Source organism: Saccostrea cucullata, unplaced genomic scaffold, assembly GCF_032062105.1.
Source record: "Saccostrea cucullata isolate Sc308-1 unplaced genomic scaffold, CSIRO_AGI_Scuc_v1 ctg657, whole genome shotgun sequence".
Classification (NCBI taxonomy): domain Eukaryota; kingdom Metazoa; phylum Mollusca; class Bivalvia; order Ostreida; family Ostreidae; genus Saccostrea; species Saccostrea cuccullata.
In genome coordinates this window covers 52,403-79,601 of record NW_026919188.1, presented here as the reverse complement: position 1 = coordinate 79,601, position 27,199 = coordinate 52,403, and the positions used below count along the sequence as shown (strand labels likewise).

General features: G+C 35.1%; 2 protein-coding genes and 1 pseudogene across 3 annotated transcripts in view; all 3 read left to right on the top strand.

The window, feature by feature from the left end:
• LOC134282083 (R3H domain-containing protein 4-like) overlaps positions 1-5,731 on the top strand; it is a 74,987-nt gene extending 69,256 nt beyond the window's left edge. Inside the window, exons 7-8 of one of the 2 annotated variants that reach the window (XM_062764538.1) lie at positions 4,419-4,560; positions 4,873-5,731. In XM_062764538.1, coding sequence (XP_062620522.1) covers positions 4,419-4,560; positions 4,873-4,979 — 249 coding nt within the window. In that variant the 3' untranslated portion in view covers positions 4,980-5,731. The remainder of the gene's footprint in view (positions 1-4,418; positions 4,561-4,872) is intronic. The other variant, XM_062764532.1, reaches the window with a different exon arrangement.
• Positions 5,732-18,247: 12,516 nt separating this feature from the next.
• On the top strand, positions 18,248-20,056 carry LOC134281984 (uncharacterized). Its single transcript, XM_062764429.1, has 6 exons — positions 18,248-18,322; positions 18,407-18,550; positions 18,706-18,840; positions 18,936-19,005; positions 19,135-19,484; positions 19,580-20,056. The coding sequence occupies exons 2-6, from the start codon at positions 18,407-18,409 to the stop codon at positions 19,637-19,639; spliced, it is 759 nt and encodes a 252-aa protein (XP_062620413.1). The 5' UTR covers positions 18,248-18,322; the 3' UTR covers positions 19,640-20,056.
• Positions 19,763-26,559, top strand: LOC134281996 (R3H domain-containing protein 4-like; annotated as a pseudogene).
• The last annotated feature ends 640 nt before the right edge of the window (positions 26,560-27,199 follow it).

Here is a 27,199-nt window from a genome sequence, read left to right as displayed (position 1 = left end):
AAAACGATGTATATATATGACTAAATTAAAGATGCTGCATATTTGTTTTCTTAGCAATTTACAAATGCTTAAATTTGAATTCATGTTAAGAAGTCTTAATATTAAAAGGAACATTCGATATACATGGATATTTTTTTTTCAGAGAGAGAGAGAGAGAGTCGAGTGAGAGAGAGAGAGAAGAGCGAGTGAGAGATCTATGCACATATAGTAATTACTGCTCTTAATTATAGGCGCTACTTTTTTTTCGAAAAGTATATACTATAATTTAAAACGTATTTAGCCTTTTTAATTTTCACCCATAGTTAATCATTTACCCCGATAGCCAGCCTTCGGTGAACTGTCGAATTTAAAATGTGTGTAAAAAGAGAGGGTTGAAGACCCGGCAAAAAGAATTCTCCGAATAAAAAGACCGGATTATGCCACGTTCGAGCTCGGCCGCCAAAATTATTTTGCAAAAGGTGAGTGTTATTGGGTTAAGAAGATGGATGTTGACACAACCGCTGCTTATTGATAAAAAAAAGTTAAAGATAAAAAACGAATTCTGAAATTTTTTGAAATCCAAAATACAAAACTTTATTTAATTCTCAACCAATAATAGCTTACAGCAAACACAAGAATATAGGTGACGAGATAACCCGGTCTCACCTAAAAATAACACCATGATTTATGTCCGTGACCCCTGATGATGCTTCTAAATAACCGAAACACTCTACAAAAACTTGCATAACTCAAATCAAATATTAATCTGCTCTATGCAAAAACATATCTTCTAAAAATGTGGATTGGAGCGTGATAATAAATCTCTTACAAGTTTGGTTGATGTGAAACCCCCCCCCCCCCCCCCCCCCCGAACCTCCACACACACATACACTCTTTTTAAATTGTTGCAGCATAGTCAAATTCTAGCTGCAAATCTGTACTCTCCTAAATAATATATTGATAGTCCGGAGAGCTACAGTGCCACCCATTCAAAAAACTGTGTATTTATTGTGCACAAAAAAGTGCGCTCATTTCTTGATTAATTCTTCCAAATTCTTATCTCAACTGCAAAAAAAAAGATGTCGAAAAATTTCTCTAGGATTTGACATCTGAACGAAGCATATTGGACTGAATTATCTTTGAAACCAAAATGGTTGTTTAAATAAGCGAAATGTTCGATGATAACAATATCAGAGCCAGGAGGACTATTAACAACAATTATGGGGAATGTTTGGTTGTGAAAACAGTGAAAGAATATATTCGGAACATACGGTTAGTAATTTTTTGAGATAACAATTTAAAAACATGGAGAAATAAATCAAGAACCGAGCGCACTTTTTTGTGCGCAAGAAATATACATTTTTTTTTTGAATGGGTGGCACTGTAGCTCCCCGGTCTATCAATATATTATGTCGGAGAGCTACAGATCTGCAGCTAAGTCAAATTCGTACATTATATGGCAAAAGAATAAGGCAGTGTATTATGTTTGATGAAGAAAATTTGAATACACAAGTTGTCAGAAACTCCCCAACGGCGAAGTTGGATTGAAGACATCCCCTTTTTTTGGTTGAGTAGTTTTTTTTTTAATTATTTTTTTTTCTGAAGTCACTTTTAAACCAGTTGTTTGGGGACATTCCATTAAAATGGGTTTTTTATGATTTAAATATGTTTGGTATGTTCTGAGGTAATAACTCCTAAATATTTTCAGTGAAAAAAGCTCAAACTATAAAGGTACGTTTTAAAAAATACATCGCCTCATACAAAAAGCATTAACGTATGTTGGATGTATTAGTTCATTATTGGATAAGAAAATCGATCAAATGTGAAAAGCTTATAAGGTATCAAGTTAATTAGCTATTGTTTTAAGGTGAATAGATGACCGTTCGTGGCCTTAAAAAAATTGCGTTGCTTGTGAAGGAAATTTTGGTGCATGGTTGAAAGTACCCACAACTGAAAAAATTATAGCCCCCCCCCCCCCCAAATTGAAATGGCTCCCTAAGGGCCTGCCGTTATTAAAAATATACAGTCTAGTATTCATTCAGTTTCAAATAGATTTCCACAAAATTTTACTGAAACTGTAATTTCGCACAGAAAAGTAAAACACCTTTTAGTGTACATATAATAAAAAGAGACAAGAACAAAAAAAGGAGACCATCTCTTTGATTAAATTATACAACGGTACATAAACCACTTTTTTAGATCATAGTAGCGGTCCTTGTATACAAATGCTGTTTTGAAACAGGGTACAGGTCTGAAATTTGAAAAGTTAATGTGCATTATGTGTTTTTAATTGTGATTTAATTTTTACAAAAATAAGAAGTTAAAAGACAGTTTCAATTTGAGGTATAAATTCAAAGAAAGTTTCTATTTAAGGTACGGTATATAAAGCATTGTCCTTTGATTGCCTATTTACTGTACATCATAACTAAGATATATTGTGTAAACAATGAAAACTTAGACCTTAAAACATTTTAAATAAACTATTCAAAAACGTAAAAATTTTAAAATCAGCTCGCACGGAAGAAGGGAACGTATATTTTTTCATCAATGTTTATGAAAGGAATAAACGTTTTTAAAAACAAGTTTACGTTTCTTGGCGTATCTAAATTTATTTCTCAATGAAATTTTTCGGTGATACAGAAAATACATGGTGTTTTTTTTATATCGTAACCACAGGTACTTGTGAGCCGAAGGCTTTTTTCAAAAATTATATGTATTACACTTATTCATCATGTGTACAATATATAAAAAATCGTCAAAACCCCAAAACAATCGCTCCACGTTACAAAAAAAAACCCACTATCTCCCTTATTATGTATAGTGGGGTATTTTTTTCACATTTTCATTTTGACTTTTTTCATATTGTACACATGATGAATAAGTGTAATAAATATAATTTTTGAAAAAAAAATGTCAAACTTGGCACAAGTACCTGTGATCGTAACAGTTATAGGGAATAAAGAGACGTGCGTGTGTGTTGGTGAGTGATTGCTGTCTCATAAGATTTTTTTTTTATAAATATCGGGATCGATGTGATTTTTGCATTGCGAGGGGTGTCCCGTTTAGCGCGCGGTGTCCTTCTGCATGGGATTCTCTCTCTCTCTCTCTATATATATATATATATTTCTTTTCACCTTTAAGTGTTACAAGTGCTTTATACATTTCATAAATTGAATAAGATTACTTTATATAAAAAATCGTATGGATTTCAAAAAAATTTATTTCCCTATTGATTTTGTTATAAACCGTTCCTAGATCCTGTCTAGACCCCCCTCCTTTACGAAATTACAAGATCTGCTCTAAATTTAGCATGAAAATAGTAATAACATACGAAATCCCTTAGAAATAGTTACACAATAGTCGCACGGAAGAAAAAAAATAGAATACTTTCACAAGTTTTTTATTCTCAAAACGATTGAGTTTATTCAAATAACGTAATTTAAAGATTTTTTTGAAAATTGATTTAGACGCAGGCGACGTCAATACGTTTTCAGTGAGTAACGTCAAAGTTATCTTTGGAGTGCCTCACTAAAATGCTCATAAAATACCGAAAAAGTGAGATATTTTCAAAATTTATGTATATTTGCATTCAGAAAGAGTGCGGCTATCAAAATTTACCAAAAAGTCAATTTGTGAAAATTTGACCTTAAGGGCCCTTTTCTCGTGACGGCAGTCATATATTTTTTTTCTTGGTATATGTTTCAAGGCTCTTTTTTCTATTATTTGGTAACATTTCATCCTATAATTGATTTTTATTTTTAAGTGTATGACCTTATAAAATTCAATGAATATTTTTTTTACTTTTGAATACTTTGTTACCATAGTAACGTATGTAATAGTTGATTTACCAGACATGTTTATCATGCATTTGAGACATCTGCCCTTCAACTTTTGGAAACAATCATTGCCAATTGTTTGCTTTGCCGCAAATGTTAACTATGGGGCTCTAAACATGTTAGAGAATGCCATTTTTCAAACTTTAAGACATATTGCCATGGTAACTTTAACGCATAGCACCCAATTTTTGTCTGATTTCAGTTTAGGGTATCAATGACTTTTATCATAGAGAGTTTGGAGAAATTCTGAGACTATGCGTGCCACAGCTCCTATATAAAATTTCAAATCATTACAGAGAATGGCTCTTTACAACTACAATGTACTTTAAATTTTTTGTCATGACTTCCAAGTGCATGTCAGTCTGAGTGCTACTTTATCAAAATAAATTTCTGGATCTGTTCACTTGTTTCGATCCAACTCAAATTCTAATCAGTTTTCCCCATGCACACTTCAAAGTTAAAACAATTATTATGTGAAACCAATCTCACCCCATTGTTTGTGAACAAAGTCACTGAAGTGACTTGATGGCAATGAGAAGTGGTTCTACAGTTCAGTATTGAAGTAGACACCACACCTTCAGTGTTCTGTGTTTCTGTTTGTAGGAATTCCTGATGAGTCTGGAGGAGAATGTGATCGATTTCTTCAGATCTTGGCCGGACTCTGTGTACATCCAGCATCTAACAGGAGGCTTTGAGAGAATGATGCTGCACGGCGTGTGCCAGTACCTAGATCTCCATTCCAAAAGTAAGTCATTTCTCTTATGATAATGGTGTTTTCTATCAGTAAAATATAGAGGAAGCATTCATTACAATCACACAAGTTGTCAGAAAATTGAAGACTATTGATGTGAATAAGTACAAAATGTGACATATATACATGTCAAATATGACATTTTTCAAAGTCACTTTTAATATTTGGCAAATTCCATTGAATGGTAAATTTAATTTGAGGTCATTGGGTCAAAAAAGCTACTGTAGTTTTAAAAAATACCCTTAGTTTTCAAGTACTACTAAATAAAAAGATCATACTAAATAGCACTCATTTGTTATTTTTTAGGTGTGGAAAACAATGGAGAACGTCACACTCATGTGGAGAACCCCTATCCTGTCTTTGATCCTCCCACCGTTTTACTGTCATCCTACCTCCAAAGGTCATGGTCATGACAACACATTACAAAATACAACTCTGAGAAAACATTTACAAGGCAGAAATTTGAACTCATTACCGTAGATATTTATTTTTTGGTACATCTGATTTTTATGCATTATGTGTTTATGTAAAATGTTAATACATGTGTTTTGGGCTACATGTTGATTCTGTTCTATATGATTGTACATCATAGATATATGTACTGTAAACCAACTTTTGTTTGTGACGACTTTATTTCACGGTTTACCAGGGGTAAAATAGTTCGCAACAAATATTTTTTGTGATCAAGCATTTTTGGATCTGTTTTTAATAGAAACAGAGACTTAAAGGACTGGTTCGAGGCAAGAAGTAGTTGCGATGACGTGGTTCTCCTGAACATCGCAAGACTTTCTCTCACATGAATAAAAGTTGGTTTACAGTATTTAGTTTTAAGGCATGGATCATTTTTACAACTGTTACTCATTTTATATATGTTTTTCCAGTCATATTTATGGATTAATGATGCAAATTGCTGATTTTTTTAAACCATTAGTAACATTTGATGTGAAATAGAGTATTTTTCTTGCATGATCTTTAGATTGTAATAAAAATAAAAAGATCAGGTGTAATTGTATATTTTTTAGGTGATGGAAACCAGTGAAAATACAATTTGTCAAGTATATTTTTTCTAATAATATTTTTAAGAAGAATTTCTCAAACCAAAAAGGGGCATAACTTCAGCTATACAAATTCAAATAAAAGCTACAATATATTTGTTTATAAAAGTATATTGTGTATCTTTGAATTGTACAAAAATTAAAATAATGACAATGCTAAATTCTCTTTATTATTCATTCATTGTTTTTGAAGTCTGTATCAGGGAAGAGAACTCTTCTGGTCATAAAAAACATGAAATTTTTAACAACAGATTCCACCTGCAGTATATGTATATCCATATTAAGTTTGGTTAAGCATACTAGTATGTGGTAGTGTTTGATACATGGCTCTGCTACATTTGATGTCTGCCCGTCTGTAAACTTTTCACATTTTCAACTTCTTCTCTAAAACCATTGGGCCAATTTTAATCAAACTTATTACACACCCCCCTTCAAATGGGAGATAATCAAGGAAAGGTGAAAATAGGGTGGGTTCATTAAAAATTTTCTTTTTAAGAACCACTGGGCCAGGAAAGCTGAATCTTATGTGGAAGCAACTGGGGGTAATGTAGATATTAAATTGCTTAAATCATGACTCTGTGGGTAGGGCGTGGCCATGATAGGGAATCCAATTTTTACATTGAAATATTTTGAAAAATCTTGTCAAGAACCACTGTTCTAGGAAAACTGAAACTTATTTGGAAATATCCTGGGACAACGTAGATTCAACATTTCCCAAATTATGATCCCATGGCATATGTTGGGCCACCCTAGATATTTAGCTATTAGAAGGGAGGGGGATCTGGTAAAGAACAGCATGGCCAAAGTTACTCAGGTGAGCATTGTGGCCTATGGGCCTCTTGTTTAACAAATCTTTCTCCACAAATCAGATTCAACCAATTTACTTGAAAGTATAATATTCATAACTATAACATATTTCATACAGAAGCAACTTTTTCATGCATGCCTCCAGTATTTTTTCCCCATTTTTTTTTGGGGGGGGGGGGAGGGGATTGGGGCACTCGCCTTTAAACAAACACAACTGTTATTATTTGAGACAGAGTGTTGGACAAGTCATTTTTCAGCTAAATTTTCTTCAGATATAATTCATAAGAGTTCCAAGGAGGTTTGGATCCCTCCCCTCTCCCAGGATCCAAATGGTGATCAGGACTATGGTTAGACCTCAACGACAAAACATCCGTGGATTCTATTTTAACCATTTCTTAAAAAGTACTGAAGAAAAAAGAATTATATTACTATATTGACAACAGTGAATGATCCCTGGAAGAAAAATAATAAGTTTTGGCATGTTTGCATCATATTTTGTTAATAAATCAGAGTATCCTATATATTGGTCACTTGGGAGCTTATAAACTTGCTCAAGTCTCTATGTTTTAGTGCTCTCTTTCATACTTTTTGATAATGTCAAAAATGACAGAGAGCAGAGGAAAGCAATACAAATAAGAACAAAAAAAATCAAAAGAATATTATGAAAAAAATAAAAACATAGAGACTCGAGCAAATCTAGGGAGCTTACATTTTGGAATGTGTTTACGCTATCTAACTGCAATAAACAAGTATGTAACAGTCTGTTATAAAATGCAGTGTAACTTTTGTTCCATATATAGTAGAGGGCTGATATTTGGACACTTATATTAAGAGTTTCCATTCTTTATGCACTACAAAGGTCAATATCCAGAGGTCAAATATTGTGACGTCATTTACTGAATCTTTTAGTTTCTTTTCCATTGAATTTTTTTTTATCGCCAAAACATCTGAAACCACTGGTTCAATTTTCTTTATTTTTACACATTTTATTCTAGGAACCATATTTGAATCATTCTGTTGATTTTTAGTAAAAATTGAATCATATATTTTCTTTTTAGAAAACTTAAACTGTTGGATACTTACATGTGAATTTTCAATTCCGACGCTACGTATGTTCTATTTTTACTTATATTTTACTCAAATTTTCCAATATCAATATGACTTACTGATCTAAAGTAACAAAAAGGTTATCTTTATTAAAAGTATTGCACAAATCTGCAATAAATCAATTGATAATTCTAAAATAAATGTCGTTCTCAAGTCGAATGTCTGATTTCACAATCTTCTTACAGGGGTCTGATAGGCCATATATCAGACTATGTGGGCAAAAAATGTGTGGTTGAATTTCTTTTATATCACATACAAAGAGAGATTTTGTATCCTAGAACAAAATATCAAAGTTTCAGAAAAAATGAATTTGAGAAAAAATCTTGGCCTATCTATTGTGTCCTTCCTTAAAACCATTGGGAGTCTAGGCCATTCTTTTAATGTTGAAATATAATGTTATGACTTGGTATTCTTCACTCAAAATTAGTATGTAAGCAGTTTTAATTATAGATTGATACCCAGTATATCAAAGAATATTCATGAATATTTTACCATCTATAATGTATATGTATACCGGTATATGATTTTGAATAAACCCATATATAAATGTAATTCATGACTGTAATTTTAAAAAGTTTATTAAAATACCCACGCAAAAGATTTTCTGTTGAAATTTGCAATGTACATGTAACAAAAAGATTGTACACGTGTACTCGTGGCATTAGTTTATACACATTTCACGATTTATTGACCGCAGTAGAGTAATGAATGATGAATACGTAATGAAATCACGTGAGCATGATTTTTGAACATAATTCACAACTGAATTCACAAACCAGTAACAGGTAAATGCGCAGCAGACTTTCAGATCAGTTCATACACATTTTTCAGTCGAAAATGCATTACAGGAGCCTAGAGATGATCAAAAATTGAGGTAAATATTCTAAAGCTGTTGTAATAAAAAAATGTTTAAGAATTTGTTTAATTTGTATATTTTGACATCCCCGCCATTTTCAAAGGGTATTTTCCCTGGTCAGTGGTTAAACGACACAACTTCCAGATCTCCTTAGACAGCTGTTGGTAGTTTTACAAATGACACAAAATAGTCTGCAATTTTAGGGGAAATGTAGTTACAAGGGAAAAAATAGGACAGGATATATTCGTCGCATTTAATCTTGCAAATATGCATTAAAATAAAAAAAGGCTTTCGGTTAAGAGGTTTTTCACATTTTCAAAATGCAATAGAATCCATAAAAATCAGCCGAATACATGAAAAATTGAAACGCATTAATTTCTTTTAAAAAAAAAATTATCTCAGACCCCCCCCTTTCCAGTAACCTAGAAATGCAGCTTATATAACAAGACAGGTTTGAGACATAAATATTTTGTCCTGCCTAGAGGTAGAGCATATTCTAGATTAATCGCTAAAATTGTTTTATAATTGGGGGATAGATTAATACATAAATTTATTATTTGTTTCTTGCATGCATTTGTAATTTATTTGCATCGGGATCGAAATTGTGAGTTTTAAAATTTGACATGTGGCGCGAACAGCAAAGTTGGCGTCAGTGGACGGTCAGGTGAGTTGGTTGGGGAAAACAATTAACATTATTTGAAATAACATTTGTCAGATTCAGATGCACGTATTGATAAAACGTTGATAAAGTATTTTTAAGCTGCGGAAAGGGACAGCTTAAAACCTACAGGTGAATTAATCTATAAAACAAAAAAGTGAAATATCGTTATATTTTGAAAATGTATTGTGCTTTTAGACTCTGCATAAGTTTGGGACATCAGATCTTAAGTGGGGTTAACTTTGCCCTGAATCAACTGTGTATTGATAATGCAAATATTTTTACTGACAGGCATTTTTAGGGTGTAGAATCTAATGTATAATCTAATTGATGTTCAAATAAATATATAAACGACGTGCTCCAAGTACTGATTTAGTGAATGTTGAAGTATTGTATATATATAAACTGACAATGCTAGTAATTGTTTATATTTGTATTCAGCATTAATCATACAAGACTTACGATAGTATAATACGCAATCTCTCCTGCAATACAAGTGACTAGATCTACACACCACCATGCACAACAGATGACAACTTACTCACACTGTGCATCGCACACAGTGTCAAGTTAACACATACCTGCACACACTCATACCACACTAAACTCCCCTCCCTTTGAAAAAGAGGGAGGTACTCCTGTACCTTTATTCATCATATATGCAAATAAAAAAGTCAACGAGTACCTTGCAAATAAAAGATAAACTATTATTTATTTACATAAATAGAAAAATGACAAAATTATATATTTTTTTTTAAATTTCAACCAAATGTCACTTTTTTCTCAAATGGAATAGCCCAGCCAATTGATGTTTTGCCCGCTTTCCAGATTCTGCTGGAAATCAAGCAGTGAGGTTGTCGGCATAACATTTTACTTGCATAAATTTATTCATCAAATCAGAGATGGCATAAAAAATATGCATTTTAATCATTTTTTTGCTCACCAATATGAAGTGGACAGGAATATTAGTAACACCCATGGGATCAGTGCAAGTGTTGGTGTCCCAGATGAAAGTTTTTGGAGCAGACTTCTTTTTAAGTACATCTATGCCCTAGCCCCTAAGGGATGCATGTAAGTTGCTTCAAGTATGTTTCATTGTACCAACCAGGGTTTCAGAGACTGCAATTTCAGCTAATTTAAAAGAAAGATCAGGTTAATGTTTTTGAAGCAGGTGTCATTTCCAAGCATTTTGACCAAACTTACAAGAATCGAACATGTACATCCAAAATAAAATATATGGAAGTGCACTACCAGGCTTGCCTCGGATGCTGAATCTGGCCTTTATTTTTAATATGAGTGACTAGGTTAAAAGTTTTTTGAGCTAGTCTCATTTCCAAGTAACTATAAGGCCTATTTTGACCAATCTTCCATGGATCCATTACCAGGCTTGCTTTAGATTCTGAATCCAACCTACATTTTATGGATGAGTGAAAGAGTCAAAATTTTTGGAGCAAGGAAATATTTGGAAATAGTCATTATACCCCCCGCAAACGAAGTTTGGGGGGTATATAGGAATCACCTTGTCCGTCTGTCTGTCTGTCCGTCCGTCCGTCCGTCTGTCTGTCTGTGCAATCGTGTCCGGTCCATATCTTTCTTACAGAGGGACATCAGAATCTACTACTCCACACTAAGATTGCCCATGACCTAAGGGTGTGTCATGACCTTGACCCAAGGTCATTTGGGGAAGTTCAAGGTCACTGGAAGAAAAATTTCATAATTCGTGTCCGGTCCATATCTTTCTTATGGATAAACTTGATAGGTTCTCATTTCACACAAAGTTTGCCCATGACCCAAGGGTGTGTCATGACCTTGGGTCAAGGTCATTTGGGGAAGTTCAAGGTCACTGGAAGAAAAATTTCATAATTCATGTTTGATACATATCTTTTATGGATAAACTTGGTAGGTTCTCATTTCACACAAAGATTGCCCATGACCCAAGGGTGAGTCATGACCTTGACCCAAGGTCATTTGGGGAAGTTCAAGGTCACTGGAAGAAAAAGTTCATAATTCGTGTCCGGTCCATATCTTTCTTATGGATAAACTTGGTAGGTTCTCATTTCACACAAAGATTGCCCATGACCCAATTATGTCATGACCTTGACCCAAGGTCATTTGGAGAAGTTCAACGTCACTGGAAGAAAAAGTTCTTAATTCGTGTCCAGTCCATATCTTTTATGGATAAACTTGGTAGGTTCTCATTTCACACAAAGATTGCCCATGACCCAAGGGTGTGTCATGACTTTGATCCAAGGTCATTTGGGGAAGTTGAAGGTCACTGGAAGAAAAATTTCATAATTTGTGTTTGATACATATCTTTATTATGGAAAAACTTACTTCTGAAAAACCCAGCGGGGGGTATTTTGTCCCGTTTGGACAGTTCTAGTTCTAATATAACTATTTACCTGTTGAATGATCACAATCAAATTAGAGATATTGATGAAGGTTATTCAAATGCAACAATTTTTGTTACCTTGAATCTTTATTTTGAACTTGAACTTACCTCAACAAAGTCAAGATGTAGTTATGCTATACCCTGACACCAGCCTCAGGGTTAGCATTTGTGCCATGGTAGAGTTTTAGGAGCTAGTCCATGTTCTAGTAAGTATAAGTCGTACCTGGACCAAAATTGCATGGATGATGCATTTAGGAATGGACACTGCCAGACTTGCTTCGGATGCTGGATCTGACCCACATTTTCCAGATGAGTGACCAGGTTAAGGTTTTTGGAGCAGGTCCATTCCCAAGAAAGTGTAAGTCCTACCCGATCCAAACAAGAATGGATGATGCATCTAGGAATGGACACTACCAGACTTGTTTCGGATGCTTGATCTGACCTACATTTTCCAGATGAGTGATAAAATTATTCCCAACTCAGCTTTACCCTGACCAAACTTGCATGGATGATGCATCTAAAGATGGACATTTGAAACTTGTGTCGGATGCTGGATCTGACCTGCATTTTTCAAACGAGTGACCAGGTTCAAGTATTTGAAAAATGTCAATCCTCAATGAACTTTAAAACCTATTTAAACAGAATTTGCTTGAATATTGTTGTCAGGATAAATACTAACTGTTAAGGAAATATGATGTGAGATTTGCATTACTTAAACTGATAACATTCGTCGAGGTGAGCTTCATAATCTTTGATTATCTATGCTTTTAAATGAAGTTTCATACTTGATATGAAATGAGAGTGTCTCCCCTATGATGTGTCTGTTTTTTCTTTATAAGAGCAGAAGAAATTTGAGGCTGACCAGGATCCTGAAGTGAGGAGCAGTCCCTTTCCCATTTAACAGCATTCTTGAGCAGAAAATGGGGTAAGATTCATACTTGACCTCTTTGTACCTTTTCCCAATATTTTGGCTTTCCAATTGATGTTGGCTTTGTCAGGCTTTGACTTATTGGTTTTGAATTGACAGGAAGAAGAGATGCTGAGACAGTTCAGAAGAAACATCACCAGAAGCCACAGCAACAGCAAAGGAAGTTTATATGGAAGTATTTTTGATTTTCTCCCTTCTTTCCCCTACCCCCTGGCCCCTGCTGACTCTAACAAAACTAACCATCCCCTTCCCTTTCCCCCTCATTCGTCTTCCTGAATTCACTGTCATTGTTTTCTGATTTTTCAACGAATTTTGTTGTACTGATTTTATTCACTTGAATTTTTGTGATTTGTTGCATTGTTTTGAAGTCTTAATAATCTTGTGCCAGTTTATACTTTCAGGGACTCTGAAGAGGAACAACGATGGAGGAGCAAGGTCAACTAACAGAAGAAGAAGAGATGACGAGTCCATTTCCCATCTCTATACAGCAGCCAACATGGCCCAAAGTGGTAAGTAACTTTTCATGATTTGTTGCATTCTTGTGATGTTTTACTAACATTTTGCCAGTTTTATACTTTCAGGGACTCGGAAGAGGAACAACGATGGAGGAGCAAGGTCGACCAACAGAGGAAGAGGAGATGACGAGTCCATTTCCCATCTCTATACAGCAGCCAACATGGCCCAAAGTGGTAAGTAACTTTTCGTGATTTGTTGCATTCTTTTGAAGTTTTACTAACATTGTGCCAGTTTTATACTTTCAGGGACTCGGAAGAGGAACAACGATGGAGGAACAGGGTCGACCAACAGAGGAAGACGAGATGACGAGTCCATTTCCCATCTCTATACAACATGGCCCAAAGTGGTAAGTAACTTTTCGTGATTTGTTGCATTCTTTTGATGTTTTACTAACATTGTGCCAGTTTTATACTTTCAGAGACTCGGAAGAGGAACAACGATGGAGGAGCAAGGTCGACCAACAGAGGAAGACGAGATGACGAGTCCATTTCCCATCTCTATACAGCAGCCAACATGGCCCAAAGTGGTAAGTAACTTTTCGTGATTTGTTGCATTGTTTTGAAGTTTTACTAACATTGTGCCAGTTTTATACTTTCAGGGACTCGGAAGAGGAAGAACGATGGAGGAGCAAGGTCGACCAACAGAGGAAGACGAGATGACGAGTCCATTTCCCATCTCTATAGAGCAGCCAACATGGCCCAAAGTGGTAAGTAACTTTTCGTGATTTGTTGCATTCTTTTGATGTTTTACTAACATTGTGCCAGTTTTATACTTTCAGGGACTCGGAAGAGGAACAACGATGGAGGAGCAAGGTCGACCAACAGAGGAAGACGAGTCCATTTCCCATCTCTATACAGCAGCCAACATGGCCCAAAGTGGTAAGTAACTTTTCGTGATTTGTTGCATTCTTTTGATGTTTTACTAACATTGTGCCAGTTTTATACTTTCAGGGACTCGGAAGAGGAAGAACGATGGAGGAGCAAGGTCGACCAACAGAGGAAGAGGAGATGACGAGTCCATTTCCCATCTCTATAGAGCAGCCAACATGGCCCAAAGTGGTAAGTAACTTTTCATGATTTGTTGTATTGTTTTGAAGTTTTACTAACATTGTGCCAGTTTTATACTTTCAGGGACTCGGAAGAGGAACAACGATGGAGGAGCAAGGTCGACCAACAGAGGAAGACGAGATGACGAGTCCATTTCCCATCTCTATACAGCAGCCAACATGGCCCAAAGTGGTAAGTAACTTTTCGTGATTTGTTGCATTCTTTTGAAGTTTTACTAACATTGTGCCAGTTTTATACTTTCAGGGACTCGGAAGAGGAACAACAATGGAGGAGCAAGGTCGACCAACAGAGGAAGACGAGATGACGAGTCCATTTCCCATCTCTATACAGCAGCCAACATAAGTAACTTTTCGTGATTTGTTGCATTCTTTTGATGTTTTACTAACATTGTGCCAGTTTTATACTTTCAGGGACTCGGAAGAGGAACAACAATGGAGGAGGAAGGTCGACCAACAGAGGTAGATGAGATGACGAGTCCATTTCCCATCTCTATAGAGCAGCCAACATGGCCCAAAGTGGTAAGTAACTTTTCGTGATTTGTTGCATTGTTTTGATGTTTTACTAACATTGTGCCAGTTTTATACTTTCAGGGACTCTGAAGAGGAACAACGATGGAGGAGCAAGGTCGACCAACAGAGGAAGATGAGTCCATTTCCCATCTCTATACAGCAGCCAACATGGCCCAAAGTGGTAAGTAACTTTTCATGATTTGTTGCATTCTTTTGATGTTTTACTAACATTGTGCCAGTTTTATACTTTCAGGGACTCGGAAGAGGAAGAACGATGGAGGAGCAAGGTCGACCAACAGAGGAAGATGAGATGACGAGTCCATTTCCCATCTCTATAGAGCAGCCAACATGGCCCAAAGTGGTAAGTAACTTTTCGTGATTTGTTGCATTCTTTTGAAGTTTTACTAACATTGTGCCAGTTTTATACTTTCAGGGACTCGGAAGAGGAACAACGATGGAGGAGCAAGGTCGACCAACAGAAGAAGAAGAGATGACGAGTCCATTTCTCAGCTACATACAGCAGTCAACATGGCCCAAAGTGGTAAGTAACTTTTCGTGATTTGTTGCATTCTTTTGAAGTTTTACTAACATTGTGCCAGTTTTATACTTTCAGGGACTCGGAAGAGGAACAACGATAGAGGAGCAAGGTCGACCAACAGAACAAGACGAGATGACGAGTCCTTTTCCCATCTCTATACAGCAGCCAACATGGCCCAAAGTGGTAAGTAACTTTTCGTGATTTGTTGCATTCTTTTGATGTTTTACTAACATTGTGCCAGTTTTATGCTTTCAGGGACTCGGAAGAGGAACAACAATGGAAGACGAGATGACGAGTCCATTTCCCATCTTTATACAGCAGCCAACATGGCCCAAATTGGTAAGTAACTTTTCGTGATTTGTTGTATTGTTTTGAAGTTTTACTAACATTGTGCCAGTTTTATAGTTTCAGGGACTCAGAAGAGAAACAACGATGGAGGAGCAAGGTCGACCAACAGAGGAAGACAAGATGACGAGTCCATTTCCCATCTCTATAGAGCAGCCAACATGGCCCAAAGTGGTAAGTAACTTTTCGTGATTTGTTGCATTCTTTTGAAGTTTTACTAAGATTGTGCCAGTTTTATACTTTCAGGGTCTCGGAAGAGGAACAATGTTGGAGGAGCAGGGTTGACCAACTGGGGAAGACGAGATGACGAGTCCATTTCCCATCTCTATACAGCAACCAATATGGCTCAAAGTTGTAAGTAACAAATTGATTATTTAAATGAAGTTTGTCATTTGTTAGGGAATGTGAGTGATTCTCCTTTGATGTGTTTATTTTCTCTTTTTAAGCAGAAGAAATTTGAGGCTGACCAGGATCCTGAAGTGAAGAGCAGTCCCTCTCCCATTCAACAGCGTTCATGAGCAGAAAGTGTGGTAAGATTCATACTTGACCTCTGAGCACCTTTTCCCAATATGTTGGCTTTGTCAGGCTTTGACCTCTTGGGTTTGAATTGACAGGAAGCAGAGATGGCCACATCTGAAGGTCAGTCTGGAGTGTTTTCTGCTGCATTCAGAAGGTAAGGGGTGTATAGTAGTTGTAAATAGCGTTACAAAGGTGTTTCTTAGTCTTAAGTTTAGTTTGTATAGTATTTCCGGTAGGTGCAGTTGTGTTGTAGTTTGATTTAGTAAGTAGGCTTTAGTTGATAGTTAGACAGCTTAGAGTTCTTTAGGAGTGTAGGTTATTATTGTAATTAAGATATTTGTTAGTTAGTGCATGATTAGTGCTTGTGGTGGATAAGGTTTGCATGATTAACACCCTAACAAGCAGGGTTCTCCATGAGCTGTTTTACTGTGTTGGTCCCGACACAGAAAAATGTTCTCCGACACAGTAAAGATTCAAATTTTATCTGTGTGACACATTAAAAATTTTGCGGACACAGTAAGATCTGTGATAATAAAAAAAAATTGAAACATACAAATCCTCTCTATCTGAAACATAATTGATCAAACAATTCTACCGTCTTTCAATTCTATACGATATTTAGATCACTTAATTATGCTTTCACCTTGCATGATCAATTATTTCCTAGACCTCAATGGACTTGACGCATGAAGGAACAAAGACAAATAATTGGATTTCAAACTTCCATGTTACGCTTAATTGGTACTTGCAGTAGTTGCAATTAAAGTACATTGTATTATTTTTAAAAATATATTTAAATGTCTTTTCTTTAGAGCCATGGCTCTAGAATTATGTTTGCAATGTAAATCAAACATAACACTGAACCAAAATCATTTACTTGATGTAAATAAATAGTTTTAAATTTTCAAGGAACTTTTAAAAGTATTTTACTATTCCGAAGTCTATTTTTTTTGTAATTCCTTAATTCGATCAAGAAAATTGACAAAAAAATTATGACAAATTTGCTTTAAAAAATTGTAAGTAGTTCAACTTTGTAGGCAAGAATTTCCTCTGCATTTCACAACATGTGCTAATATGTTCAACCATACTATTTTTGTAACGAATTAGTGATTTTTTTTTTTTTAAAAGTGTGTGCCTGTATTCTTAAGTAATTATAATGAATAGTGATTCAGTTGCGAATTTGATCGCTAAAATACCGTGAAAATTTAGTGCTTTGCGTAAACTCTGCAACACATTAAAATTTCAGCTGATGGAGAACCCTGAACAAGTAACAAGCTACTAAAACTACTAACGTCTGCTAAATGTTGTGTGATGCGTCTAGTGTGTTGGTGTTAGTGTCTGTGTGCTTGTCACCTCTCGCTTTCAGCCATCACCGCTGGCTAGCAGCAATGCGAAAAAGGAAGGAATTTTTGTCTTCCCCTGCCAGTACATAGCCTCTCCACAACAAGTCCTATGCGATGCCTCCACGTGGAAGCAGACGGATACTGGGTATCATTTTGTCCCAGGCTAAGTTCGCAAGGGCGCACGGAAAGAGAATTGGTAAACATCTCATATAGGAGAGAAACTGATCACAAACCCAATTTAGTAGAAAATCTTTTGATATAAGTGATGGCTGTTAAAAGAAGTGAACCTTTGTCCATTTTATGTCATTGTCTTCTTTGTTGTAAACTTTCACATTCATTTTCATCTTCATCAAAATTCAAAGAAACTTGGCACAGAGTATCCTTGAGTAAATGCCATTATGGGATTCAAGTTTATTCAAATGAAGGCCCACTCCCTCTTCAAATTGGAGATTATTACAAATAAGTGAAAAATTAAGGACATCTTTTAAAAATCTTCTTTTTAAGAACCACTGAAACAGGAAAGAGACACTTATGTGGCTTCATCCTCAGGTAGTGTAGATTCAAAATTAGTCAAATCAAGACCCCATGGTGGGATCATAATAGGGGATCAAAAATATATATAATATATAGGGATATACTTAATTTTTTCTCTCTCAAGAACAACAGCCACAATTAGTCATATTGATAGGAAATCATCCTTTTGGTAGTGAAGATTTCATTTTTTCAAATCGTCTCTACCGGGTAAAGGTTTGGGCCTCAATGGACATCAAAGTTTTACATTCACCAGGATTAAACATAGGAAAAATCTTAAGAAGAAATCTTCTCAGAAACAAAAAATGTCATGACTGGTCATATTTATACGGTAGCATCTTCATGTAGTGCAGATTTAAATTTGTTCAAATCATGATCCCCAGGGGTAGGACAGGGCCCCAATGGATGGGGGAATATATAGGAAAATATATAGGAAAAGTCTTCTCAATAACACCGAAGCCATATATAGTCATATTGATATGGAAGCATCCTTAGGTAGTGTAGAATCTCCATCTGATTAAGAGAGTGGCAAATCGATTCAGAAGCAAGTTCCGTCCTGAGGAACCAGTGAATCTTAATTTCCAGGTATATTAATTGGTGACATTTTCCCCCTTTTTCTCGGAGAATTAACCCCTATCCACATGTCACACATATCATACTTCTTTTTAGATGGACCTTGACTTCCTCCAGTGCGAAGAGTTCCTTGTCGCTGACATCAATACAGATGGACAGAGGCACATAATATTCAGTTCCCCTTTCCAACTATCCCTGCTGAAGGACGCTAGGCGCTGGTACATGGACGGCACTTTTAAGGTTAATATACATGTACATCTATTATATTTTATGAAAGTATCCCAATACTAGAGGCATTTTCAATGCAATTTATATTAATATAAATACACTAAATATTATAATTTATCAGATTTACATTTAAAAATCAACATGGACGGGTGTGTTTTACATCCTAGGTTGTACCCAAAGTTTTCCATAAGACGGGCCAGCTGATGTCAATACACGCTTTTGTGCAACAGGGCGGCCAAAAGAAACAGTTTCCTTTGGTATTTGCCCTTATGTCAAGGAGAAAGAAGGAAGACTATGTGATGGTGAGGCACAAGTAAAGTGACAAAATGCGTAAAACTATTCCTGTAAAATATTATGGCAAATCAGAGAAATAATTTCGATTTTCCTGTTCCTTTAGGTTTTGCAAGCCATATTAGAACGGCTAGATGAACCCGTTGTTGAGGAAATTATGCTGGACTTTGAAAAGGGTATTTTCATTTTTCTATTCTCATTACGCAAACAAAAATAGTACTCTAGTGTACCTGTATTAATAAAAAAAAATTTAAATTTAAATAGTTTAAAAAGTGAAATTATAAATATCAATATGCCTTTGTTAGCGACTTGGCAGTCCATTCGAGAAGTATTACCCGGCATTTCAATCCGTGGGTGTGTCTTCCATTGGACACAGGCATTATGGAGACGCGTGCAGGAACTAGGACTAGCTGCCACCTATCGTGAAAAAAAGGCAACTCACTGGTTCATCAAGCAGTTAATGGCCCTTCCATTTCTGCCTTCAAATGACATCAACCCCACATTCCGGGCAATGCAAGAAAAGGTTCAGGAATCTCCCTCTCTAAAGTCCCTGACAGACTATACATGGAAAGACAGTAGATTAACAACGCTGTATTCCCTATTCCAGCCTGGTCCATCTACAAACAGGAGATTCGTACAAACAACGATACCGAAGGTAATTCTTTTTCATATATGTGCCTTCAATATTTATTGGTAACCTCCTCCCCCCTTTAATATTATTGACTTGCTTATTCTTTAAAAATTACCTAGGATGGCACAATCGTCTCAATGGCAAAGCCGGTCATGGAAACCTTGGGTTCTACCGCTTGATTCCTCTGCTGCAGAAGGAGGCTGAAATTGTGCACGTCCAGGTTTCCGCACAGGACCTGTCTCGTGATGCCAGAATAACCAGCACAAGGGTGGAGAAGAAAATTCGGCAAGCTTGGTCAAACTATGACGATGAGATTATCACTACAAGCCATTTCTTGCGAATTTGTGGAGGTGTTTATGGCCATACGGAGTAAGTTTTTGATAGTCTGATTTTTTTCGGTGTTAAATTCGCGTTAATTCTTGGGATATTGATGTTTGTACATGCCGTATTCTTTTGTATATATGTAAATATTACATTTCAGGTTTTTTTTTCATTGATAGCATTTTCCCCTTAGATTTTTGTTTTCTTCGCGTTCTTAACATTTTTGGCTGTAAATAAAATTTGTACAAAAAAGTAAAACTTCGTAAATATTTACATACATGGTTTATAGATATACAGGTAGCCTTTTTCTACAAAAAGATATTTTACTTATGTTCATTTTCTCCCTTTTTGTCGTAAGATCTAGAGTGACAGAATGTTATTTGAATCCGTTTTATTTTTTTATTCTTCATAGTTGTCACGCTGAACATTATGAAATCAATCGGTAAAAGTAAATTTTAAATAAAAAAAAAAAAAATTTTCTTTTGTTTCGACTTTCTTCCTTTTCTATTATAATATTCTTTTCGTAGACAAAATTTCATTATTAGCTAAGGCATAAATTTATAATTTTATTAAATTTATTAAATTTGGCTTTAAATTTTTCTTTCAAAATTATGGCCCTTAATGAGGAGGCCTCCACGTAGCAAGGGCTGGGCAACGGTATCTGTTTTTTTTTTTAAATAATAAAATTATTTTCCTGTAAATAAGATACCGGCAGACTTCCTCTCGTAAACTTTTTATAAGTCACAAATTAATAAAGTTAAATTGATTGACCAGATACGAGTAAATAACACAAAATAGAGTTCTATATAATGAATTAGAATAGATAAAAAAAAATCATTTTATAAAATTTATTATAAAATTAATTTAATTGAAATAATAAAATTATTTTCCTGAAAATAATATACCGGCAGACTTCCTCTTGTATAGTTTTTATAAGTCATAAATTAATAAAATTAATTTAATTGACCAGATACGAGTTAATAACACAAAAAATTGAGTTGTAAATAATTATATTAGACTAGATAAAAAAAATGGGGTGAAATGACCTAGGTAAGAGAGAGAAATGACCTATCGTGAAATGGCCTACCGTGAAATGGTAGGAGAGAGAAATAACCTGGGAGAGAAAAATTTTTAGAGAGAAATGACCTGACACCGTAGATTCACATTTGTTCAAATCTTTATCCCAGAGGGCAGGGAGGGGCATCAATGGGGGATGAAATTTTAACAAAGGAATATACTGTAGACATTCTTTTTTCCAAGGGATCATAGTTCCGCGGAATCTCAAATTTTGTTTAATCCGCGAGTAGAAAATTATGCAGATTTTCTAGATTGTCACTTAATATGCCTTTCATTTATATTAAGTACGCTTGGACAAATTTCCGTGGAGAATTTGTGACCGCGTACATAGCGTAAATTAATACCACGTGGAAAAAAAGTACCTCTACAGTATAGGAAAAAATCTTACGTTCAAGAACAGTTAAGCCATTGTTATTGATATGAAAATGTCTTCAAGTAGTTATTCAAGCCCCATTCTCCTCTTCCTAAATTTTATACTTTTCAATACTGGACTAATTTGTGCATTTACTAGGCAATATGCTTAGGTGAGCATATTGCCCATTGGCCACTTGTTTATTTTAGAAATCTTCTCACTTTGTATGAGGTACAAGTGATCCCCTTTTGGTGTCTGTTTTTATCTTTTTAAGCAGAATAATGTTAAGGCTGAACAGGATCCTGAAGTGAGGAGGACTCCCTCTCTGAACTGCAGACAGTAGCAGAAAGCAGGTAAGATTCAGACTTTACTTCTTGTATCTTTGCTTGCCTATTGATGTTGGCTGTACTAAGCTTTAACCTCTGGACTTTCAATCAACAGATTTCAGTTCCTCTTTGATTCAGAAGAGGAACAACAATGGAGGACCAAGGTCATTAATATAAGAAGAGTCTATTCCTGTCTGTGTTTTACAGACATCATTTCTCAAAAGTGGTAAGCAACAAGCTGCTTTTTACTGAAGCTTCTCACTTGATTTGAAGTGCAAGTGTAAATTGATTGCTTCAATTGACAGAAATGCCACTTTGAAATGAGAAAATTAAAATTTAATGTAGCATGTGTACCGGTAAAGTCCATAGAGATTTGTCATAAACCACAACTCAAAGTCTGTTACAATTTATCACTAGCCCATTACTTTGAAATAAATTAAGGGAAAACACTTTGGTATGTGGTACTTGCATCCTCACAATGTCAGGGGTTTTGCATCAAATACGGTTGTTCCCATTCGGAACCCCTGACAGATTCCATTCAGTTTTATTTGTTATTATCTTATATTTATTTCTTCAGTGAAACAACTTTTGAACATAGCAGAAAAAGAGGACTCCTTTGAGCTGGACTTTGATATTTTTGAGCCAACCATTTCAGCATTTGCAGAGCTGTTCAATAAAAAAGAAAAGATGCAGGTAAAAAAATAAAGCATTTTAAAACTTATTGAAATCCTGGGTAACTAAGAGAAGTTGTGCAACAGATAGAGGTGATGGACATCCTACTTAATTTATAAGCTCTCGCTATGGAAATGTCCAAATAATCTTTTATCGATAGAATTTTTATTGCTTATTCATACACCAATTTTATTCAAAATGAAAATATACAGCAATACAGCTATTCTGTGAAATTTAATTCTCAGAGAAATTATTCTACTTTGCTAGTTTATCTTGCAACAAAATTATTATAGCATATTTTTAAGGTACATGTTTATTTGCATAAAAATTCTGTATATGATTGTTGCTGTGAACAGAATTAAAAAAGAACGAAATTATCAGTTCACAGGCCAGGTTCCATTGTGGACAAAAAAATGTAATTGTGGGCATCACGCTTTTCATGTGTTGTTGAATAAACAAAGAAGATATTTCCTTACAACTGACAAATCTGGTTTATGAAAGATCATCGAGAGGTAGTTCTCTCTATTTACAGGCTTGGAACAGCTTTGTGAACAGTTCAGAGGAGGAGCAGGAAAGAATCATCAGTGGAAGATCAATCCCAGAAACCATCACTGAGGAGGAAGAGGAAGTGGAGGGCGACTTCCAGATGGTGGAGAGGATGACGGAAAATACAACCGACAAAAGGAAATGTAAGGGAGAAAGAGAGGGATACCAGTAAATCTGTCAAAATTTAGGCAGATAAACAGAAATTGTCCTTTGGAATATGACATTGTTTATGAAACTAGCTTTTAGATTTTTTGACAATGTTTTTAAGATATTGTAAAGTGTATTCTTTTAATTTTTAAGTTCAGGAGTGTAATCAAAAAGTTTAAAACCCTTTGCTTTAGAGTTGAATAATTCCAGGTGCTGGTTTCTCAAAACATCGTAGATTTGGGCATAATCATTTTACACATCTTTACAGACCTCAATCATTTCATTCCATGTTGATACCGTATAACAGGTAATTTTTACTGCTGTAAATTTTAACGAATTTAGGTTGAAATAGGGTGATTTAATATACGCGTTCAATTTTTACGAATTGGGCATGTCCATAAAAATTAAAATCATCTGAGGTGAAGTTCCAGATCAATCCTTTAGCATTTTAAATGCGTTAACATACAAATATATGTTTTAAATGTGTCTGGACAACCCGATGTAAAAACAAAAACGAATTGGTTCCCGTGATAACGAGAGTGGATTCAATAAAAGTTATATGTTTATTCATTTAAATATCTTTATGTATCATATGCCATGCATTTATTCCTGTTTTTAATTAATACACATTGTGCACCACATGCTCGTGTTCATTTTACCGTAAACAAAGAGAGACAACTCAAACTATCACGATTAAGTTGACAAAATTACAGGGGACACGAATTACAGTGTATTAAAATATCGAAGTGTTTACTGGAAGGAAATAAAAAGAAAGGGTCAAAGTCTTAAAAACGGATATAATTTGAAGACTTCAGTCTGTAATAATTAAGTCATTATCAGAAATTATGCGTCCTGTAAGAGAACCCTGGTAATTGACAATGTTTGTATAATTTGTGCGTTAAGATTTACTTGTTTGATCCTAATTGATGATCAATTAAAAAGTTCACAAAAATACCAATGGTCGTCAGCACTAATTGTATAGCCTCCAGGTAATGAGCGAAATAGCAGTGATACACTCAGACAGACGATGTTGAAAACTTAGGCGAGGCGTTTTTTACTTCTGTGAAATTTCACATGTTTAAATTTTACGGATTTATAAAACTCGTAAAAATTAGTAAAAATTAGCAGCACGTAAAAAATACCCATTATACGGTATAAGTGAAAAAAAAATTTTTTTTTAGTATCAGTACTTGAGTTTGTTGTCATCTCTCTGTGAGAGGTTGGATTTTACCTTGTTATATTGCCAAATGTTTACATAGTTAAAGCTACAATTATCTTGACTTCTTTATGTTGTAGATCATATCCATCTTATACTGCAGAGGAATGTTTCCAGAGGATTGACAAGAAAATTAAAACCCATCTGAGAAGGAAACACATTCCACTGGTATGTAGATATAAACCTTGATAGGGGTTAAAGTAAATAAAGTAAAACATAAAATATTACCTGTATCATCAAAGACACTATGCACATAAATATCAACTTAATTTAACTTTTGTCTGAGTATGTGTTCAGATCCATCTGAAATTCTCATCAATTGTCACATGTAATACCAGTATCACCCCATTCTTGTTGGAAAAATCACTGAAGTGACTTGATGGGATGAGCAGTGGGTTCCTTAGTTCAATAAGTGGTTCTACTCATAGTACAGTTCAATATCGAGGTAAATGCCAGATTTTCTGTGTTTCTGTTTGTAGGAATTCCTGATGAGTCTGGAGGAGAATGTGATCGAGTTCTTCAGATCTTGGCCGGACTCGGTGTACATCCAGCATCTAACGGGAGGGTTCGAGAGAATGATGCTGCATGGTGTGTGTCAGTACCTAGATCTCCATTCCAAAAGTTAAAGTCATTTCTTATGATAACAGTGATATCTTTGAGAGACATTCATAGATTTGATATCACAAAGTTATTGGAAAATTGATAAGTTTCAATGTGAATATGCAAAAACTCATAGAATATGATTTTTAGGTCACCTGAGTAAACTCAGGTGACCTATATAATTGCCATCCGTTTTCGTCAGTCATCGTGGGTCGTGCGTTAACATTTGAACATTTCAGCTTCTTCTCTGCAACCACTGAACCAATTTGAAACAAATTTGGCACAAAGCATCTATGGGTGAAGGGGAACAAAAATTATGAATTTCATGATTCCTGCCCCCTGGGCCTGAGGGGTGGGGCCAAACCACTAAAATTAATGAAATCTTTAAAAATCTTCTTCTTTACTCCTGGACATCAAGCAGTCAAACTGTTTGCATGATTGTAATCAGCATTGAGTCCTCTACCAAAGTTATGAAATTCATGGCCCTGGGGTCAGGGGTTCTAGTGCTAGGGCGGGGCTAAATAAGTATACAGTAAAAATGCATTATTTCTTTGAAAATCTTCTTCTCTGCTCCTGGGTATTAAATAAACCAACTAAGAACATAGTTATGATGAGCAAGAGTGCCTCTATCAAAATTGTGAAATTCATGGCCCTGGAGTCAGGGATTCTGGTGTTAGGGTGGGGCTCTATTGATTATATAGTGAAAATACATGAATTCTTTGAAAATCTTCTTCTCTGCTCATGGGTATTAAATAGACTAACTAAGTGCATAGTTATGATGAGAAAAGGTGACTCTATCAAAATTGTGAATTTTGTGGCCCCAGGGTCAGGGATTCTGGTGTTAGGGCGGGGCTCTATTGATTATACAGTGAAAATACATGAATTCTTTGAAAATCTTCTTCTTTGCTCCTGGGTATTAAATAAACTAACTAAGTGCTTAGTTATGATGAGCAAGAGTGTCTCTACCAAAATTGTGAATATGATGACCCCAGGGTCAGGGGTTCTGGTCTTAGGGCAGGGCTCTATTGATTATATAGTGAAAATACATTAAATCTTTGAAAGTTTTCTTCTCTGCTCCTGGGTATTAAGCAGATAAACTACCTATATAGTTATGAGTAAGGGCCCTAGTCTTCCAGAATTGTGAATTTCATGGCCCCAGGGTCAGGGGTACCAAAGAGGGGGGGGGCTGTACTTATATACTGAAAATGAATGAATTGTTTGAAATCTACTTCTTGGTATTAATCAAATATTTTTGAAAAGCAAGGATGCCTTTTTAAAAATTGTGTAATGTGTGGATTTAGGCCTAAGGGTCAGGGGTTAATGTGTGGTAGGGGCACTACTGATTATTGCTGAATATTACTAATTAGTTGAAATGCATTTTTTGTTCCCCCACCCTGCCTATGGGTATTAAATAACCAAACTAAGCAACTGCTAAGTGTATAGTTATGATGATCAATGGTGCCTCTTTCAAAATTGTGAATGCCATAGCATCTGGCTTAAAATATGAAGGAAATTCGATCACTGGAAAGTTGTTGCATAATGCTCAGGTGACCTATAAGGCCCATGGGCCTCTTGTTCAAAGATAGTGACAATATTTAGCAAATTTAATTGATTGGTATTATTATTATATTGTGATCAATTGTTCTTTTGTGAATAGTCTTAAAAAATTTTGTTACCAGATAAATAAAAGGCTGAATATTGTAATGGGCATTCAATATGCTATTTTTTTTTTCAGGTGTAGAAAACAATGGAGAACGCTACACTCACGTGGAAAACCCATATCCTGTCTTTGATCCTCCCACTGTTTTACTGTGATCCTGCCTCCAAAGGTCATCATCATGACCACACAATAGCAAAATACAACTATGAGAAAACATTTTCATGGCAGAAATTTAAACTCATTACCATTAGATATTTATTTTTTGGGTATATCTGATTTTATGCATTTATTTACATGTTTATGTAAAATGTTAATACATGGTTTTGGACTACATTTTGATTCTGTTCTTTATGATTTTACATCATAGACATATGTATTTATTTTTAAGGAATTGATCATTTTCACAACAGTTACTCATTTTATACATGTTTTTTCCAGTCATATTTATGGATTAATGGTGCGAACTGTTGATTTTTTTAAACCAGTAACAATTGATGTCAAATATAGTATTTTTCTTGCATGATCTCTAAATTGTAATTAAAAGATCAGGTGTAATTGTACGGTATATTTTTTAGATGATTGAAACCAGTGAAACCACAATTTGTCAAGTATATTTATCTACTAATATTTTTAAGAAAAATTTCTCAAACAAAAAAGGGGCATAACTTCAGCCATACAAATTCAAATAAACGCTACAATTTAGTTGTTTATAAAAGTATATTATGTATCTTTGAATTGTACAAAAATTAAAATAATGGCAATTCTAAACTCTCTTTATTATTCAGTCATTGTTATTAAAGTCTGTATCAGGGAAGAGAACTC